The sequence below is a fragment of the Lutra lutra genome, chromosome 11 (assembly GCF_902655055.1).
Source record: "Lutra lutra chromosome 11, mLutLut1.2, whole genome shotgun sequence".
NCBI classification, from domain to species: domain Eukaryota; kingdom Metazoa; phylum Chordata; class Mammalia; order Carnivora; family Mustelidae; genus Lutra; species Lutra lutra.
Window position 1 is genome coordinate 93,572,905 of NC_062288.1, and position 18,975 is coordinate 93,591,879.

Genomic DNA, 18,975 nt, shown 5'->3' on the forward strand with positions numbered 1-18,975 from the left:
GGGTGGGCACTGGAAACTCACTGTCTTACTCCTTACTCTTTGAGTACCCCCCTTGCTATCCACCCACCCCATATGTGAACAAGAAGTATTCATGAGGCACATTATAAAGGCAACTTTATTTATCCCTTGTCCCGCGGGAATAGTTAGCCCCTGGCCCTGCATGAGAAGTGTGGCAGGCCCCATGACTTCACTGGTCACTCTGTAGTAGTCAAAAGTCCTTGGGTCACTTTAAGTCACAAAGATGATCTCAATTAGCAATCATATATTCCCAGGACTAGATAATTATCTGTGCTCTGGTGCTCTCTATCTTTCAAAAGAAAAACAAAACAAACAAACAAAAAAACTTCCTCTAAAAAAGAAAAAAAAAAGCTTCCTCTCACTCTCACTATGGGTGAGTCACCCACCGGGCTCTGGGGCAGCCATGTTGAGCTCTCCCTGCCTGTCTCCCTCACAGCTCCCCCTGGGATGAGGCAGCCATGGTCTTGATGCTTCTGTTGAAACCTTGAATTCGTCTCACCTTATCATCCTGCTACACATTTCCTTTCATGTCTTCATGTCCCCACCTCTTATTATACACCCCCTAGTCACCAGCCTACAGGAGTGACCCAGAGCTGCTGTTGTCAAAGAACCAGGAAGCCCGGGGAGCTACCAGAAAGGTGTGGTTGCTGGTGCTCAAGGCGGGGAGGAAAAACGTTAGGCTTTCACTTTTCTTCTACTGTTCTGGCCAAGCTCTCAGTGAACGCCAGGGAACGATTTTAATGCTAGTCGTGACAAGATTCACCCTGCTAACAGTGGGGACATCTTATCTGCTCAGTCTTCTATCCTCCTCCCCTCAGAAATGCTCAGAAGATGGAGGGGAGCCTCAGAAACACACGTCATGCTTGCCAGTTCCTGTGCATGAAGCTACCTCATCACCATCTGTTCATCTTTAGAAAAGGTTTTCTACCTCATGATGTACACAGTAACTGAAAATTTGTATTTATCTGTTGCTCTTCTTCTTTGATATTCAAACATGGCACCAAGATGGCCACCGCAGTGTTGGGAAGGGTCTGGGTTATCCATTTCCATTGTCTCTTCCAGCTTCATGGCCCCAAAATGAGGTTATGGAAACTTCAAACAGTGTCATGATAATTCATCTTCAAAATAGGGCACAGGAAAACTGGCCAGTTCCCAATAAGGCTTTTGAAGGGGAAAAAAAGCTGGAAAAACCATTCACTGTGCCAAATTCAGTGCACATTCCAGACCAGATGAGGACTTCAGTCTTTATGAAGGGAGTTAGTGCATAAAATAGTTAGTGAGTCTGAGTCCTTTGCCTAAAAGAGAAGACTTGTTTGGGAAATCCAAGGAAACTTTCATTCAGACTCCAGCACTGAGTAAACCAACCTTCCAAATAGGTTCATTTAGTGTTCACAGTCTGGGGTGGTTCGTATACCATTCACTGAGGTATAACAAAAACATTACAATAGTAAAGTAGGCCACCTCAAAAGAGCTTTCAGCGGTGTAGGTCTTCTCTGATTCTTATCTAAAATCTGAATTATCTTTATTTTTCATAAAAAATGCCCTTCCACAAGGCCTTTTCTCTTCTTGTTGTTTGCTGTTCCCATAAAGCAGGAGAATACAACTAGGACTCAAACACAAGAGGCCACGCGTGGCCACAGGAGGGACAGAGCATGTCTTCCGTGAGGACATCCAGGGTGAGCAGCCACTGGCAAGTGAAAGGAGCAGCAGAGGGTCACATTGGGAAAATAGCCACCAGGACTCAGGAGATACAAGTAGGGACAATCTATGTTCACACAGTATTATCAAGTTAGTCACCGGGAGAGGCTAGAGGAAAACTACTTGTGTTACTCATTGCCTGGTTTCTGTCTCCAGCTCCCATGCGGCATTTATGCTTTTTTAAAATAAAATATCAAGTTGGTAATGAGGCTGACTTGCTAAGTTGGTGACAAATTGCTAGAAGTGGAAGAAAAAGACACGGCAATACAGTCCAGGTGTTGGGAGGAATGGTTCACAGAAGAAGAACCAAAAGAAAAAAAGAGAAGGGACACCGAATCAGCCATGGAAGCTCACAAGAGAGCGTGAGTTTGGGTCTTGGTTTCCCGGGAGCCCCTGCGCACATGAACAGAGGGACTCCTCTTCTTGACTCTCCAGTTGTCTTTCTTGTCCACCCTAGCGCTTATGTTTAGAATAAAACAGTATTACATCTTGAGGCCCCGTTTAGACCATTTGTAGTTTCAGTCTAATGAATTTGAAGGACTGGGTTTTTTTTTTCTTTCGCCGCAAATGATGGGCAAGCCAATTTTCAATGGCACAGAAATAACCTGTCCCATGTCACCCAAATAGGAGCGGCTAGACACCGCACCGCCATGTTGCCCTAAGCACCTGTACGTTCACCCGCTCTCATAAACACCTTCTGAAATGTAAAAAACCTAACAGCCTTGAGTGGTTGCTGAGATGGCTCAGTCTTGTAAACAACTACTTTCTGCAATACTCAAGAGTAGGAGATGGGGGCGCCTGGGTGGCTCAGTGGGTTAAAGCCTCTGCCTTCCGCTCAGGTTGTGATCCCAGGGTCCTGGGATCAAGCCCCATATCGGGCTCTCTGCTCAGCGGGGAACCTGCTTTCCCCTCTTTCTCTGCCTGCCTCTCTGCCTACTTGTAATCTCTGTCTGTCAAGTAAATAAATAAATAAATAAATAAAACAAAAAAAGAGTAGGAGATGGACGTGACATCCTCAAGAGCATGAAAGAAGAACAAAAACGCATTGATACCTGATGTTTGTACAGGGGAGCATTGGAAGGGTCGTCGTAGTTAAACAGAAACATGTTGATGAAGTGGATGAGGATGCTGGGGGCGCGCTGGGACGTGCGGACGTCAAAGTGGCACCACTTGAAAATGATCATGAAAACCAAGTATCCGAACAGACACAGGATAAAAATCATCTCAGGAACAAACTGCAGAACGATGTTGAGGGTTCTTCTGAAGTATCTGCGGGTGGGAAACACACAGGAGAGATGGAACAATGAGTGAACATCAAGAACTAATCATTTGTCCTGAAGCACGAAATGTTCATTTTCACACACTGCATTGACTCTCCGAGCAAGAAGCAATGATGCAGGGATGGAAAAAAGAGGAAGGAAGGATTCAAGAGAACCAGGGTCTGGAAGGTAGAGTCCGAAGCAAAGGGCAGGTCTGCAGGGAGAGCTGGTGGTTTGACCACAACTTCACCTGCACATCTAGCTCGTATCAACACATCCATGGGCACAAAGATATAGAAGGATGACTACGAAGCTTTTTCTCCTAAGGGGTTGGAGAGCTAAGGTTTAAGGGCCAAACTGAGCCCATCACCGACCTGTTTTTAAACCACACACAAATTGAAAATGATTTCTACATTTTTCAATGTTTGACCGGAAAACTGAAAAGAATGGTTTGTGATAATGATATGCAAAAATTATATGCAATTCAAATTTCCGTGTTCCCTACTAAAGTTTTATTAGGACATAGACCCATTCATCCATTGACAGATTGTCTGTGGCAGCTTTCATGCTCCAACATCAGCATTGGGTAGTTGTGACAGAGACAGTCTGGCCTCCAGAGCCTAAAATATTTATTCTCTGGCCCTCTATAGGAAAAGTTTGTCAACTCATGCTCTAAGATACAGAGAGAGTCCCACAAAGCGAAATTGAGGGGCCCCAAGTTAAAATGTCAGAAAGGGCCCCCACTCCCTTTGCTAATTGCAAGACTTCTCTGAGGGAAAAGGGAGATCTCACGATAAAACAGGATTCCTACATCATTGAGGTCAGCCTGACACACAATGAAACAAAGGACAGACTGCTCCGGAAAATACTTTCCGGGATCATCTCTCATTTAATTCTCACAGCCTTTTCAGGGAGGCAATGGTACCAGGGTCACTAGTCACTAATTGTCACTAGTTGACTCATTAACTATATCTGACTTTTCGAGTAGATCTGCACTGGTGTGAGCTTTCAGGTCAGAGGGCACCATGGGGCTGGCTCTGGCCAATGGAACAGAAGTGGTCTGGGTCCCTTCCGAGGGGAAGCTTAAGAGTTCATGTGTAATTGACCACTTTCCATGTTTTTATACATTAACGCCTTTAGAAAAATAGGTTTGAGAAGTATTCCGAGACAGCCCAAGCATGAAGCTGCTGCCATTTGGAAGAAACGGCATTGTAGAGGACTGAAAATCTGAGGGCAGGTTGGCCCAAAGGTACTTATGTCTCCATTTGCCCCCTGGTGGGAGCTAATCCTGGAAATGGCAGGGACTGAGGCCTTTCAGGTTGGGGGACACAAGGCGGTATGGGCTTGCCAGTCCGTTTCTGGACCCTCAAATATTTCAAAGGTGAAAAGTGCCCTCCTACTAGAGTGACCCAGCTCAGGAGAAACAAAGGTCCCACTTCAGCCAAACCAGCTTGTCCTGGCTTAAGCCAAGACATGTGGCAAAGCATTCCCCATAGGAAGAAGGACACTCTTGCACAAAGGGACGTGGGGCCACACAGGTGGCTCTGTCACTGCTCCTCAATGCCAGGGTCAGACCAATAGGCAGCAAGTTAATCATGAAAACTTACATGTGATTGAAAAGGCTGAGAATGACACCAAAAACCATCTGGACAATTCCCAGGATAACTGACATCTTCATTTTGTAGGAGTTCAAGAATGTTAGTTTGTTTGAAGCCAAGTTCCAAATCTGGACGGGAAACATGACAAGAAATGCATGAGACCAGAGTCTGGAAGTTCTATCAGGGGTGACAGCAGGACTTTGAGGAAGTCACTGTAGGGACCACGTTTTCAAATTTCGATCCCATTCAACGCATGCATTTTAGGCTCAAAAAAGGAAAAAGAAGAAACCCCTCATCAATGCAACTCTAATGACAAATGTGTCACAACCATCAGTGCCATTAGTGAATATCCAGTGGCCAGAAGAAAGAAAATCCTCCATGAGTTTTCCTCCTAAGGGAAAAGACATTCTGACACATTGTGGGGAGCTCTCACACTTGCCTCAGGTCCACTTCTTAGTGGTGGAGATTTCTGGCCCATGAATGTATCCGATCCCTTCTTGGTAACACCACCTTTTACTGTGAATGTAGTGCTTCACATTACAAAGCATTTTCCTGGGTCCATCTCAAGAAGCCTCTCTTATAGCCAGTATGTATTAACACTATGGACAAGACATGGTCCCTGCCTTTTCCACAGTCCCTGTTTAAATAGAGCTGCCAGGCTTACAAAGAGAGGGACACATGTCCCTGTCCTCCTAACAAGACTGACACAGAGCAAGCACTCAGAGGGGTGCTCGGGGGCTGGTCAGGTTTCCATGCTAGCTAATGGCCCCATGGTCTCCACTTCCCCTCCAATGTAAATGGTTCGAGTCTTTGCTCTTGCTCCTAACCCCTCCTCAACTCTAGACATATCCCCAGGCCTCCTGCTAGATATGTCCTAAGGGTTTGCTATACTGCATCTCAAAGGTAACAGAGCCAGGAGGGTCATCTCATTCTCCCTCCTACAATAACTTCCTCCAAACTACTTTGCTTCTGTTAAGGGCTCAAAGCCCTCCTGGGCACAGCCTCAGTGCAAATGTATCCTGCCCCTACCCCAGGTACACATACAGGCAGGAACCATATCTCACGGATTCTCTCTTTACAATGTCCTGAGCAGCTGCCAGCCAGCCAACCACCAAGAAGGCTGCCCAGACACCAGAGCCATCTTCTCTACCTCCCCCATCTGCCTGGCATTTCAGCAGCACCAGGCCTGCCCTCCAGCCTCTGCTTTTCCCTTTGCTTGCCTGCTTGCCCAGTCCCTACGGGATCACTCAACATGGTTAGGACCCATTTACCAGCACACTGTAGACCCAGCCAAATCCGATAAACTTAAAATTAAGTACCAGACACATACTAAGCTCTTTAAATGTACTATTGTTTAATTCTAACAAAAACCCTATGATATAAATATAAATATCCACCTTTTACACATAAGAGAATTTTATCTCAGTCTTGGGAAGATTGAGTTCTTTACACATCGAGGAAGAAATACTATTACAGCAAATGGGGTACCGACTCTACTTATGGACCAAAGTCTGTTCTGGGTGTTTTATGCATAAAAATCGTTTACTCTTTTGAGCAACCCAGTGAGTGAGAGCTGTTGTCATACCTATTTTGCGGATGAGGAAATAGAGACACAGAGGTGTTAACTTGCTCAAAACCATAGCAAGGAAATAGAAAAGGCAAGATCTATACACAGGCTGTCTGACCCAAGAGCATAGGCTTTAAGCCATTTTGTTATGTTCATTTATTACAAAAATATCTACAAACACTTTTACAAAGACTTCTCAGCTCTGACAGCCAAATATTTTGTGATTTGATGCTCAAAAAAGGTGTTGCACACAGTCAATAAATGCACCTGTAGAAATTTACATTATGTGAAAAATCCAATCCCTCATTAACAGAAGTGAGTGCTGGGGCATGTGGGTGGCTCAGTCCTTTGAGTAACCAACTCTTGGTTTCGGCTCAAGGCATGATCTCCGGGTCATGAGATCGAACCCCAGGTAGGGCTTCACGCTCAGCAAGACATCTGCTTGAGCTTCTCTCCCTCTGCCCTTCCCCCTGCTTGCACATGTGTGCTCTCTTTCTAAAATGAAAAAATTAATCTTTGGGCGCCTGGGTGGCTCAGTCAGTCAAGCGTCTGCCTTCAGCTCAGTTCATGATCTCAGGGTGCTAAGATCAAGTCCCATGTCAGGTTCCCAGCTTGGTGGGGAGTCTGCTTCTCCCTCACCCTCTCACCCTCAACTTGTGCTCTCTTCTTTCTCTCGTGCTCTCTCTTTTTCTCAAATGAATAAATAAAATCTTTAAAAAAAATTTTTTTTTAAATATATAAGTGCTAACAGAGGCACAGAAATGCTCTGTTAAAGGGGCTATCTCTCGGGGAACAGAATTTCCAGAACAGGAGAGAGAACTCTCTCTTTTTTATACTATTTTGTATTTATTGGATTTTTAATCTCATGTATGCCTTGTTTTATAATAAAAAGACCAGAAATCTCAAAAATTTCAAAAATAAATGCTACCAGAAAAAAAGCTAATCCTTCTCAACCTCCCACTTCTATTCCACCCTCCCCTTTTTCCTCCCTAACAGGTGGGCAGATGACAAAACCACTTTCCTGATGGACACCGTAGCCCAGTGTGTTCTGAGCCATGACGATGCCGTCCTTTGTCTGAGGAGCAGAACCAGGCAAACAGGAACTGCTGATGAGTCAGGGGTGGGCTGGGAAGCGAAGAGAGGACAGTAGCGGCAAAGAGATTCAAAGCCAAGAAAGGTCGACCAGATCCTAGGATCGGCCCACTCTGGACCCCTCCACACCCCACCCCACCCCCCACCCCCGCCCTGGCTAATCATGAAATTCCTTGGACTACAGAAAAAGTCTTTCAATCCACAAAAATAACAACTTGCATTCGTTTTTGGCACTTGCAGTTTACAAGCTTTCAAGGACTTTACCTCTTGGGATAGCGCTTACAATGCAAGCGCCTCCGAATGCAAAGTACAAACAAATCCTGGGTGATGCTTTCTGTCTTCCTAAGGGAAGGGAGACAGACAAGCCCTGGGGAGGACTCGGGGAAACTGAAGAGACGACCCATAGATAGGAGAGTATAGTTTTAGGGCCGGTACCTTTTATTCTTAACTGAGAGCAACCAAAACCGAGGTCCCGAGATCTCTCCCACAAAAAGGGCTTAGAAGAAACATTTATTGAGAGCATCTGCCAAGTTCGGGTCTAGCCCGCTCAAGCTCATCTTGGGCACAAGGCTGCCACTTGGTGGCGGTTATGCGCCGGGCCATCACGCGAACAAGGCTTCAAGCTAACAGGCTTGGGAGCCTTCTCAAAATCCCTTTATATCTAAAAGGCTACTCGAGGAAGCGCCTTTGTTTCCCTTGGCTCGAATCCAGCTGAGATAGCTATAACCACCACGTAAAAGTTAACGCACCCCTTTTCTCTTTTAAACTTATATCAATTCTATGCGATAAAATAAAGCAAAAATAAGAGCAAATCCACACTTTCCTAGGAAAAGGGAGACGTTACTCACAGCGAGAAAATGCCAAAGTAGGCAACTTGACTAGGATGCTAAATGACTCCTCTAACAGGCATACTTTCCAGGCAACCAAAGGCCTTTGAAAGAAGCAATCATTAACCACCAGGGGTATAAATCATCAGAGAAAGATGTTTGAGCAGCTATATGGAAAATGACCCAGGGGCTAGGGGAAGGGTACAGGTAGGACACTTACTTGAGTCCTGCTCAGTGTCATAAAACCCTCAGTATATGTAATTCTATCGGCGTAAATTTGTTGATTCGACAGCCCCCGGCACTTTCTTCTCCTCTACCTAGAGATCTTCTCAGCAAGACATTTTACATGATAAATATTTAACCCAAGAAGACATTATTACCGGATCAATCCCAAATGGGTATGGATTTCCAGAGTACACTCCTGGAATGGCTGGGTCCAGCTGTAAATACGGATTTGTTTCCATTACGTGTGTGCTACAGAGGGAGAAAGGAAAAATAAAAACAAAACCAGTGATCAACCAGAGGTAGAAAAAGTATACAATAGTGTCCTTGGTCTTGAACTTGTAAGCCAATCAAACCCACACTGTTGGTGCAACTCCCCCTTTGGCTCATTCAATCATTCCATGAGTGGCTACTGTGGGTCAAGGATCATGCTATGAGAAGCTACAGACATTACTGACTGGCCCCTGAGACGCTTCATGGTCTGAGTCGCCAAAGGGCTCCTACCCCGGTGGAGTATTGTAAAAAATAATAAATAAATAATAATAGTGAAACCACATCAGAAAATAAGTCAGGCCAGGGATGAAGGAGCATAGAGTAAACAAATCTCAGCCCAAGGACAAGCCTGCAAAACCTCCCCAGAGAGCACATGGGCTCATCCTGGAGGAATGAACTGGCTTTCACCCACGGGCCCTCATCTCTGTGAAACTTTCTCAAAAGTTGTGGTCCATTGAATACCTTTTTTTTTTTTTCTTTTTTTAAGATTTTAATTATTTATTTGACAGAGAGAGATCACATGTAGGCAGAGAGACAGGCAGAGAGAGAGGGGAAGCAGGCTCCCCACTGTGCAGAGAGCTGGATGCGGGGCTCAATCCCAGGACCCTGAGATCATGATCTGAGACAAAGGCAGGGGCTTATCCCACTGAGCCACCCAGGCGCGCCCCATTGAATGCCTTTAAATCAGTCTCCCGACTTGACTCAGAAGCATGAACATCAGTGGGTAGGGATTTCTTACTCTCTCTGCAAGCCCACTGTATGTATGTATGTATGTATGTATGTATGTATGTGTGTGTGTGTTTAACAGAGCACACGTCTATAGAGGGGCCAAGAAGGAGTAGTGAAATGATGGGGAACAGAGTTTTGGCAACTTTGCGGGGCTACCTAGAAAGAGACTCCCTCCCTCCTACAGCTGAGGCGCTAGAGGGCGTCAGAGAGCAGCCGGGGGATCCGGAAGCCTGATCAAGCAGCTCAGCCCCCTCCAGATGCGTGGAAGCAGCTGTCCCCGACTGGCCATCTCAGACACGCACCCTCCGATGCCCCACCCCCACCCCACCCCACGCTAATGGCATGCCTCAGGGCAAATGGTTGCACTGAACTGGCAGAGACTTGTTTGTGTGTGGACAAAGAAGAAAGTCACCCCAGATGGGAGCCAACAGCAAAGTCACGGTATCTGCTGTTGAACATAAACAAGTTCACAGAACACCAACAACAGACAAAGCCATCCTGGGACCAGGCTGGATCCAGACACAAACAAGACTAACCCTCAATCATATGTGACATCAAAATATGGACATAGAAAAGCAAGGACCAAAAAAAAAAAAAAAAAAAAAAAAAAAAAAAAAAAGAAAAGCAAGGACCATGCCCAAACCACAAAAATGACCAAATGTTGCCCTGCTCCTCTGGGGAGGCAGCCCCGGGAAGCTCTTTCCCACGCCCTCTTGCTGAGCAGCTCAAGCCCTCCACTGGTCCACCCTGTCCCCTGAGTCAATAAACTCAGTCTGGGGGACGACGGCAGGCTTCTGCTGGTCTTGGGCTGACGAGCATTGTGCCAGTGCCTAGTCAGGTGTCAGGGAAAGCAAGCCCAAAACCTGGCTTGTGATTGGTGACCAAAATTAGCTTGCTCGGTCCTCTACCGTTCTGCTGGATGACGGCAATTCTCGTGTGTCTCTCAGTCAATGAGGTCCCGCTTCACACAGCCAGTGCCTGGGCACGTGGCGGAGCAGCCCTCAGACTGGGCTTGGCCTCCAGGAGCACTGAATTGAGCCGGAGGTCATTCATACGTGCATAAAAGAACATTCCAGCCCACATTTGCAGAGTGACAAAAACCAGTTGACTCAGACCTCTCCCAGTCACACTCCTGGGCAAATGAGATTTCATATTGGTGGTTTGGTGAAATGATGCTGATTCAACATGTTTCAGAGTCCCATCGTTATGCTTAGGAATTCTAATCTAAAGAGCAAAACTAAGTAATTTGCCTTTAAATCTATGGAAGCTTTGTTCTCCTAGGCGTCTCATCAGGGTACTAATTGTAAAACAAAAACAAAAACAAAAACCCTTGTCAATATAGCCATCTGTAATTCTGGGAAATGTCTTAATCTTCATTTTAATTCATATATTGTTTGTTTGTTTAACATTCCTGTCCTCCGCCGCAAGGAACTTAGACCCAGCAGAGAAGCTAAAGGGACACACTGACCCTCCATGACACAGCCATCTACACTCTTAACATCCATCCAAGCTGTGGTTTGTGGGCATCGAGAGAGCTCCCGGGTCTCTCTCTTCTGCACCCATGTCATCACCAGCTACCCCTACCCCCACCCATGCCGCCCTACCCGCCCTCCTCACCACGTCACCCATCAGGCAAACACAGGGAACCACCTTTGCAAAACTAGCCATACCCTCCTTTGCTTTTGATGTTGAATCAAGCTGCTCTGAAAATGCCCTTCAGGTGAGTCTGGGACCTTGAACGTGGGGAACCAATAATTTATATAGTTCAACACCCACATAAGCCTTCTCTCCTCAGCACCTAGATGCCCTAATTTCACTGTTTTCAATCCTTTGCCAGAACAAGGCCTGCTTCAAAGGCCTCCTTCTCCTCCGGGGAACTTGACTTCTGTGACTGATACCAAGATGCCCCATTTTTATCTGCTCTACCGTTAGTTTTCACAGTAACACTGTGCACTCCATGCTATAGAGTTAATTGAAATTTTAAAAACTATTTCCATGTTTTACAGTTACCAGTCCAGTTACTGAGGGGTGGTTTTGAGGTCTCTCACTCAGGAGATAAAATGGAGTTCTTTGTTGCCCCTGAGGTCACCCAGACCCATGTCAGTCTATTAACTTACTTCCACGTGCCGTTTCTGAACATGGGCCGGACACTCCAAGAAGAGCCAAAGATGTTGAAAGACTTGGAGAAGCAGTCATTGTAAATCAAGCCCGTGTAGATGGAGAAGATGCCCATGAGGAGAATCAGATAGCGTCCATGGAAGAAGGTGTTCCAGATCTGGCCTCAGGGAGACAGAGTAGATGATGGTCAATGGGGTTGGCACCAGACCCCAGGGGTGGGATGTATGTCACCAAAGGTCTCCAGCACCACCAGAAATAGCCTTGGCAAGGTATGCAGGCCCTACACAGAGGGGCCATGGGATGAGGCAACATCAAAGCGATCCAAATGGAGCACACACATCATTTTCCGGAGCTTCTATCTATGAATTAGGAAAGTCCTAGACTGGAAATTGTTATTATGGAAGCAAAGCCATATAAGCCCCATATTCTTGAAGTGATCGTTGGTTAGGAAACATAACTGAGGCACAAGCTGAGGCCTCACGTGTCAGGGAAGGGACATGACAGTGGGCAGCCACTGTCTCAAGTGCTTCTAGAAGAGAAGCGCAGAGCAGGACTCATATGGTGGCTCAATTTCACGGCAACTCAAATCCACACTCATTTTGGGTCTTGTCATTACAAAATCGAGCCTCTGTCTAAGTACATTCACTAGGAAGATTCAAGTGCTTTCTATAATACGGAACGATGTGGGTCGATCATTCTCAGACCTGTTCAAGTGTATCTTTGGGACATCAAATATTTATTATAGGCAACTACAGTTGTTAAAATGCTGGTCATGCAGAACTCTACTGGCCAGGAGTGGATTTTCCCACTAACTTTGCTGATGATTAACCCACTGTGACATCACTGAACTAGCTCTGGTTAAGACAACTTGTAATAAAAGTTTGTAGATATTCTTAAAATGCAGAACAAAACTAAAGGCATATTTCCAGCTTATAAAATGTATTACAGTGAACATAATGTGACCCTAACTAATTAACTTTGAAAGACTGTAGACTCCTGAGTTGTCTCAACCTTCACAACACCGAGAAGTCACTTCACAAAAGGTGCAGACACTTCAAGTGTCAAAGTGAAGGGTTTCTTGGTGTTTCATAAGAACACTGGTCATGGACTGATTGCAGGAGAAGGGCTTGGCCATGAAAAAAATATTTGTGATTTTTTTTTTTAGAGAGATAGAGAGCATGCATACTAGGGAGGGGGAGACAGAGAATCCCAAGCAGACTCCCCATGGAGTGCAGAGCCCAATGTGGGGCTCAATCCCAGGACCCTGAGATCATGACCGAGCTGAAATCAAGAGTCAGACCCCCAAGTGGCTGTACCAACAAGGTGCCCTAGGAAAAATATTTGTGGTATTAAAAAAGAAAAAAGAAGAAGACCACAAATTAATATGCACTATTTGATCCCAGTTTTAAAAAACTGTGTACAAGCACAGAAAAAATTGGAATGATACATAAAAATATTAGTTGTGATTTTCTCTAGGTAGTTAAATTGTTGTATTTTTTCCCGATTTTTAAAAATAAACCTATATTGCTTTTATAATCAGAGGGGGGGAAAATCAATGTTAGGGAGAAAAACTTAAAAATAAGATCAATGCCTTGTCAAGCAATGTACAAAAACCAAAAATTCTGAAAGGAACCACACCACACCAGCCAAAGCATTGAGCTTTGGACAGGAATTTCTGTGTTAGATTTTGGCCCTTTTCCACTCTGTCTTCTGCTTTTCATAAAATATGTTGTTTCAATGGTGAAAACAACATACACATTTTTCATATTCTACCTATTACCTCGAGGAAATGAGGCAAGATATTCAGTGGACACCTACCTCATTGTTCGTCTTCTGGGAGAGCAAGTGTCTCTCATTCAGGACCATCCAAAGGGCTGCCAGTAACATCACGATCCCATGACCACAGTCTCCAAACATCACGGCAAACAGGAAGGGGAAAGTGATGATGGTATAGGGAGCTGCAGAAGCGAGACGCACAACAGCCTGAGTCCTTCCCACAGCCACTGCATCCCCATCAAAGATCTGTCCATCATGTCCCATGCCGCACAAGCTGGTTCCCCTGGAGCTTTCTGGTTTTGTCTTCCCTCCCCATCCCCAACCCCAGCACTTGCTTAGCTCCCACGTACATCAGCTCATTGAGAAGTAAGCATTATTATTCCCCATTTACAAATGAGCTGAGTTTTCAAGATCACAAAATTTAATGGGATTTAAAACCAGTTTCCTGGGCGGTGGGCGGTGTGCACTGGGTGGCTCTGTTGGCTAAGGGTCCAACTCTTGATTTCAGCTCAAGTCATGATCTCAGGATGGTGAGATCAAGCCTGGAGTCAGGCTGGGCATAGAGCCTGCTTAGGAGTCTCTATCCCTCCCTCTCCCTCTCTCCCTCCTGCCTGCTGTAAAAAAATAAACAATAAAACCACTTTTCTGTCTCTGAGTGTTTTGTATACTGTTCCACTACCATTTTTGGTCTGTTTCTCTGGCATTCACATGCACCAGGCACTTCCAGCAGTCACTCACAGGATACCCAACTTATGGGGCCCCTGCATTACAGGTCACAGGATTAGGACACAGGCTGGAGGAGAAGAGCGTTGTGGACGACATGGTTGAAGGGCAGCTGGTCTACCCCTTTGTTTTTACAGACCAGGCAACCAACATCACATAGCTTATAGCACTAAGAATCCAGTCTTCTGATTCCAAGTCCTGTGTGTTCTCATCTCACCCACAAAACAGCTACACGTCTGTGAAGATGCTGAGACATGACCCTCATTGAATTGGTAAGGGAAAAAGAACTGAACTTGACTGCCTGTTCAGGGTATGGTTTAAGGGAGAACAGGTGAAATCTTGACAAAGAACAAAGCTTTCACTAATCGCCATTAATGCAAGACAACACAGGACATCGGGGAGCAAAACAAGATTTTAGGGACGTCACACTTATAAGCAATTCACCTCCTCTGCCACCCGAGAGGTCAATCTTACCCGCTTTTCATTTTCAAGCTGTCCCATTATTCAATGCATCAGACCCTTTACCTGGGTTTATTTCCCGGTAACTGCCCACACCATATGCGTCTACGATATTCTGGAAGCCGGCTGTGAATTTATTGGTCCTGTTAAATGTGGGGGGAGCTGTTTTAGATTGCACTGCTGTCAGGATGGGGACCATGGAGGAGCCACTTAGTTCCTACAAAAAACATTGACAAAAATGTAAGAAAGAGAGCTTTGAGCCGAGCGTCAGCACACGGATCACAGTCTGATCCGCGCCATCCTTTAAAGGTGAACTTGGGGACAATTTCTTGACCTCTGTGAGACCCATGACCACATCTGTAACAGTGAAAACCTTCCTAATACTTATCTAATTTATCCGACAGGAGAGTCGTCAAAGCAAGTAGAGTTCTGGCCATTCCCATTCTCCTGCTCCTGCAAATGGACCTGTTGAGTGTAATTCTCATTTCCTTTCTCTCTGCTCGCTCCCTCAAGAGTTTATCCACTTTCCTAATTCTGCCCCATTCTTCCAAATGGCCCTGACCCTCCTCTGAATTCTGTTTTAACTACCTGCCCAGGCTTTCAAATTCTCATGGCTCAGCAACCCCACAGAACCCAGGAACCTAAAACCAAACTCATCAACTTGCTCCTAAGCCAGGTCCTCCCTTGGCCTCAGTGTTCCTTCAGCAGACTCCATTCTCCAGATCCCTGAGCCTCTGGAATCATCAGACGTGTCCCTTCTCCTGGTTCAATCACTCCGTCAATCGATCACCAAATCTTGCTGCCTGTCCCTTTCAAGTCTCTCTTCTTCTTGCTCCCATCCCTACCAGCCTAGCCCCGCGCCTCACCGTCCTCCTCTGTCTCTCTCCCTTCCGTGTATCCTATCCCTCAGACAGCACAATCCTTCTTTGATAAGAGAAAACAAACAGAGAAGACTGCTCCAGTCACACTACCCTCCTACACAAAAATCTTCCAAGGCCTCTTATTACCTAAAGAATGAAATCAAAATTCTTCAGTTTTGTAATCAAGACTACTTCCCAATATTGACTTAGACTCTCTTCGCACCCCCACCCCCATCCTACCTTTCTAAAATGCAAACTGGATTGTGTCTCTCCAGCATGAGAATAAAATCAGATGCCTTATGCCACTAGAAGTCCTTCAGGACTATGCCGCAGCCTCTCCCTGATCTTCCTCCCATTCTTTAAGCTCTACCCTCTCTCCAGCCCGTGACCTTCAGGTGGTGACCTGCTCACTGATCACCCTTCCATGGTTCAGTCCAGATACCACTTCCTCCACGAAGCACCACTGCCCTTCCCAGTCTGAGTGACATGCTCTTCTTAAGTGCCCCATTTGGATCATTATTGGAGTATGATATGGGGACATTCAAATCCTGCCTCCTGGCTCCAGGACCAGGATCAAGTTCCTTCTACTTTCTGTGCCTCAGTTTCCTCATTGAAACTGGGGGATAAAGATAGCCCCTACCTCCTAATCCAATCCCATCTCAAGGCCTTTACTTTCAGACCCTCCAGCTGGAAAGCTCTTCCTCCTACCCCGCCACCCGCTCTTGCTCCAAGCCACCTGCTCGGAGGGGCCCTCTCCAGTTACAGCCCTCGAATGGTATTAGGTACAGCCCTCAAATGGTATTGTAGGACTTAAAATTCCAAGGGCAACCTTCACATCTTCGAGTCTCACAGGGTCCCAAAGGCCAAACCATGAGTTCCTCTGCCCTCACGGGATTTGCCAGCCACCAAGCAGAAAGGGCTCCCCACCCAGCTAGCTCTCCCATGGCCAGACCGGCTGCACCCTGCCTAGTCCTCCAGCTCCCTGCCACCCCAGAAATGTACTCAAACAATCTCCTCACGTCCTTGCACAGAAACAAGGGCCCCTTCTTCTTGTAGGAGGCGGCCCCACACCGCCCCTGCTGGCTCATTCTGCCCCCAGTGCAAGCCCCAAGTACAACCTCCATGTGGCCCTCTGCAGCATGTGGTGTCCTCCTCCCCTGGGCTCTAAGTGTATGTGACTCACCAGCTTCTGCCACTCTCATGTGTCCAGGAACAGGTGGTATGTGCTTGGCCATTGGACACCATTCCCTTCTTCCCCAACAGGGTGAGTAGGTGATCAGAGCAAAGCCTCCCTCCCCACCCCATCCTCCCCTGTCCCCCGCTTTACTGCCTGCTCACCACCATTGCTGCCTGAAATCACATTAGTTATGGATATGCTTACTATCTGTCTTCCTTTCTAGAAAGTCTGTCGGAGAAGGGTCTTATTCTGCCCGCACAGCCCTAGATCTGTTCCCGGGGCACAGTGACCATCAGCAGAGGTGAAGGATGAAGGCTGTGACCTCCTAGTGCTGAGCACAGCTGTGGGCACACAGCGAGCACAGGTGTCTGGTTATTTGTCTTCCTAGCCAGGCTCTGACCTTCATGAGGGAACGGACGGACCCACATCGCATGGAGTGTGGAATCTACAGTCACAACCCGCAGAGTGACTGGCACCTCCATGCCCAATATGCACTTGCTGAAGATCGAAGAAATGTTGACTATTGGCCTGAAAAGGAATTTCCGATCGATGCCCAGTCCTGGATTAAGAACGGAAAATGCGGAGATGAGGGAGACTGTCCTTGGGAAGTTCATGGGACGTGGGAGGCTGAGAACCTCTGAGTGCCTGAGGGGGGGCGCTGCTGAGGCTGCACGTGACACATCCACCCCCCTCCCTGCTCCTTCGGCCACTCACCATGCCTTGCTCCAACGCCCTCTTGATGCGCCCAGTGTCTGCCACCGGGAACCAGATCTCGGCGATGGCACACTGCTGGGTGACGTCGATGTTGCACATGTTCAGGATGTGGTAAATGGCCTTCATCTTCTGCACTTTGATGGCCCAGGAGTGCCAGTTGGCCGCTGCTTCTTGCAGGAGGCGCTGGCGGTGAGACTCTGTTTGTGTGATGACCTGGACCGGGAACAACACACAGAGAAACAAGGAACATGCACAAAGCGGAGCTCTGGCACTGTGCCAAGACAGAGATCCTCGGCCACCTTGTCTCCTCCCATCCCGGGCTCCCTCCTCTGGCCTGCCGCCCTCCCGCACCGTCCACCCTCCTGAGCAGTTTATCTTCCCCTGTTGAGGTTCACATGCTTGGGCAAACACTGTATCTTCTTTTCCTTCTAAATTCCTTAGAGTACTATTTGTCCTGGATTGAACTGTGTCCCCAAAAAAGGATATATTGAAGTCCTAACCCCTGGTAACTATGAATGTGACCTTATTTAGAAACATGGTCTTTGCTGATGTAATTAACATGAGGTCATACTGGAGTCGGGTGGGCCCTGACCAGCACGATTGGTGCCCTTATAAGAAATTTGTACATCTAGGGGCGCCCGGGTGGCTTAGCCAGTTAAGCATCCGACCCTTGATCTCCGCTCCAATCTTGATCTCAGGGTTGTGAGTTCAAGCCCCATACCGGGTTCCATTAAAAAAAAAAAAGTAGGGGCACTTGGATGGCTCAGTGGGTTAAAGCCTCTGCCTTCAGCTCAGGTCATGATCCCAGGGTCCTGGGATTGAGCCCCGCATCAGGCTCTCTGCTTGGCGGGGAGCCTGCTTCTCCCCCATCTCTCTCTGGCTGCCTCTCCACCTACTTGTGATCTCTGTCTGTCAAATAAATAAATAAAATCTTTTTTTTTTTTAAAGTAAAAATTTGGACATCTAGAGACACAGGGAAGAATGCTTTGTGTGATTCAGGCAGAGACTGGAGTGATGTATCTACAAACCAAGAAACACCAAGGATGGTCAACAACCACCAGACATGAGGGGGGTGTCTTATTCTATTTGGGCTGCTATCATACAACACCATACCGGGTGGCTTGAACAACAAAAATGTATTGTTCACAGTTCTGGAAGTTGGAAGTCTGAGATCAGGGTCTACTGTCATAGTTAGGCAAGGATCTTCTTGGGTTGCAGACTTCAAATTCTATCCCCACATGGTAGAAGGGGAAAGCATGCTCTCTGGGGCCTCTTTTATCAGAGCACTAATCCCATTCATGAGAGCTCAACCCTCATGACCTAATCACCTCCCAAAGGCCCTACCTCCAAAGACCATCGCCTGGAACATTAGGTTTATAACATATGAGTTTGGGAGGGGGATGACACGCATTGGGACCATAGCAGAACAGGGGAGGGAGGATCCCTTCCTAGAGCCTTCAGAAAAGAGGGGCTCTGCTAACACCTGAATTTCAGACTTCGAGCCTCCAGAACTGTGAGAAAATAAATTTCTGTTGTTGTAAGCCCCCCAGTTTATGGTAATTTATTACAGCAGCCCTCGGAAATTAATACATCTATCAAAATGCTTTATATATATATGATGTCTTCAGTAAATGGCCAGTGAGTTAATGAAGGAGGGAATGGAAGAATTTGCTCACAGAGAATTTATTTAATGGGATTCATTTCTATTTAGTGCTACCAGTGTACCCATCTCAGCAACTTCACCAGTGGCACCCCAGGTCATACTCAATAGGAACATAAGTGTGGAGTAACTTCTTTTCCCCACGAAACTCTCCTAAAATCTAGTATGGAGTGTTTGGGGAAAGAAGTCCAAGGGTAATTGCGTC

At 46.5% G+C, this 18,975-nt stretch overlaps 1 protein-coding gene across 5 annotated transcripts in view; it reads right to left on the reverse strand.

Annotated features, from left to right (window-relative positions):
- Window positions 1-18,975, reverse strand: part of ATP6V0A4 (ATPase H+ transporting V0 subunit a4) — a 75,528-nt gene that overhangs the window by 20,743 nt on the left and 35,810 nt on the right. For all 5 annotated transcript variants that reach the window (XM_047695580.1, XM_047695582.1, XM_047695584.1 and 2 more), the window contains 7 exons: window positions 17,111-17,323; window positions 14,426-14,576; window positions 13,220-13,359; window positions 11,401-11,558; window positions 8,440-8,533; window positions 4,583-4,701; window positions 2,769-2,985 (listed from right to left, as the gene is read on the reverse strand). In XM_047695580.1, coding sequence (XP_047551536.1) covers window positions 2,769-2,985; window positions 4,583-4,701; window positions 8,440-8,533; window positions 11,401-11,558; window positions 13,220-13,359; window positions 14,426-14,576; window positions 17,111-17,323 — 1,092 coding nt within the window. The remainder of the gene's footprint in view (window positions 1-2,768; window positions 2,986-4,582; window positions 4,702-8,439; window positions 8,534-11,400; window positions 11,559-13,219; window positions 13,360-14,425; window positions 14,577-17,110; window positions 17,324-18,975) is intronic.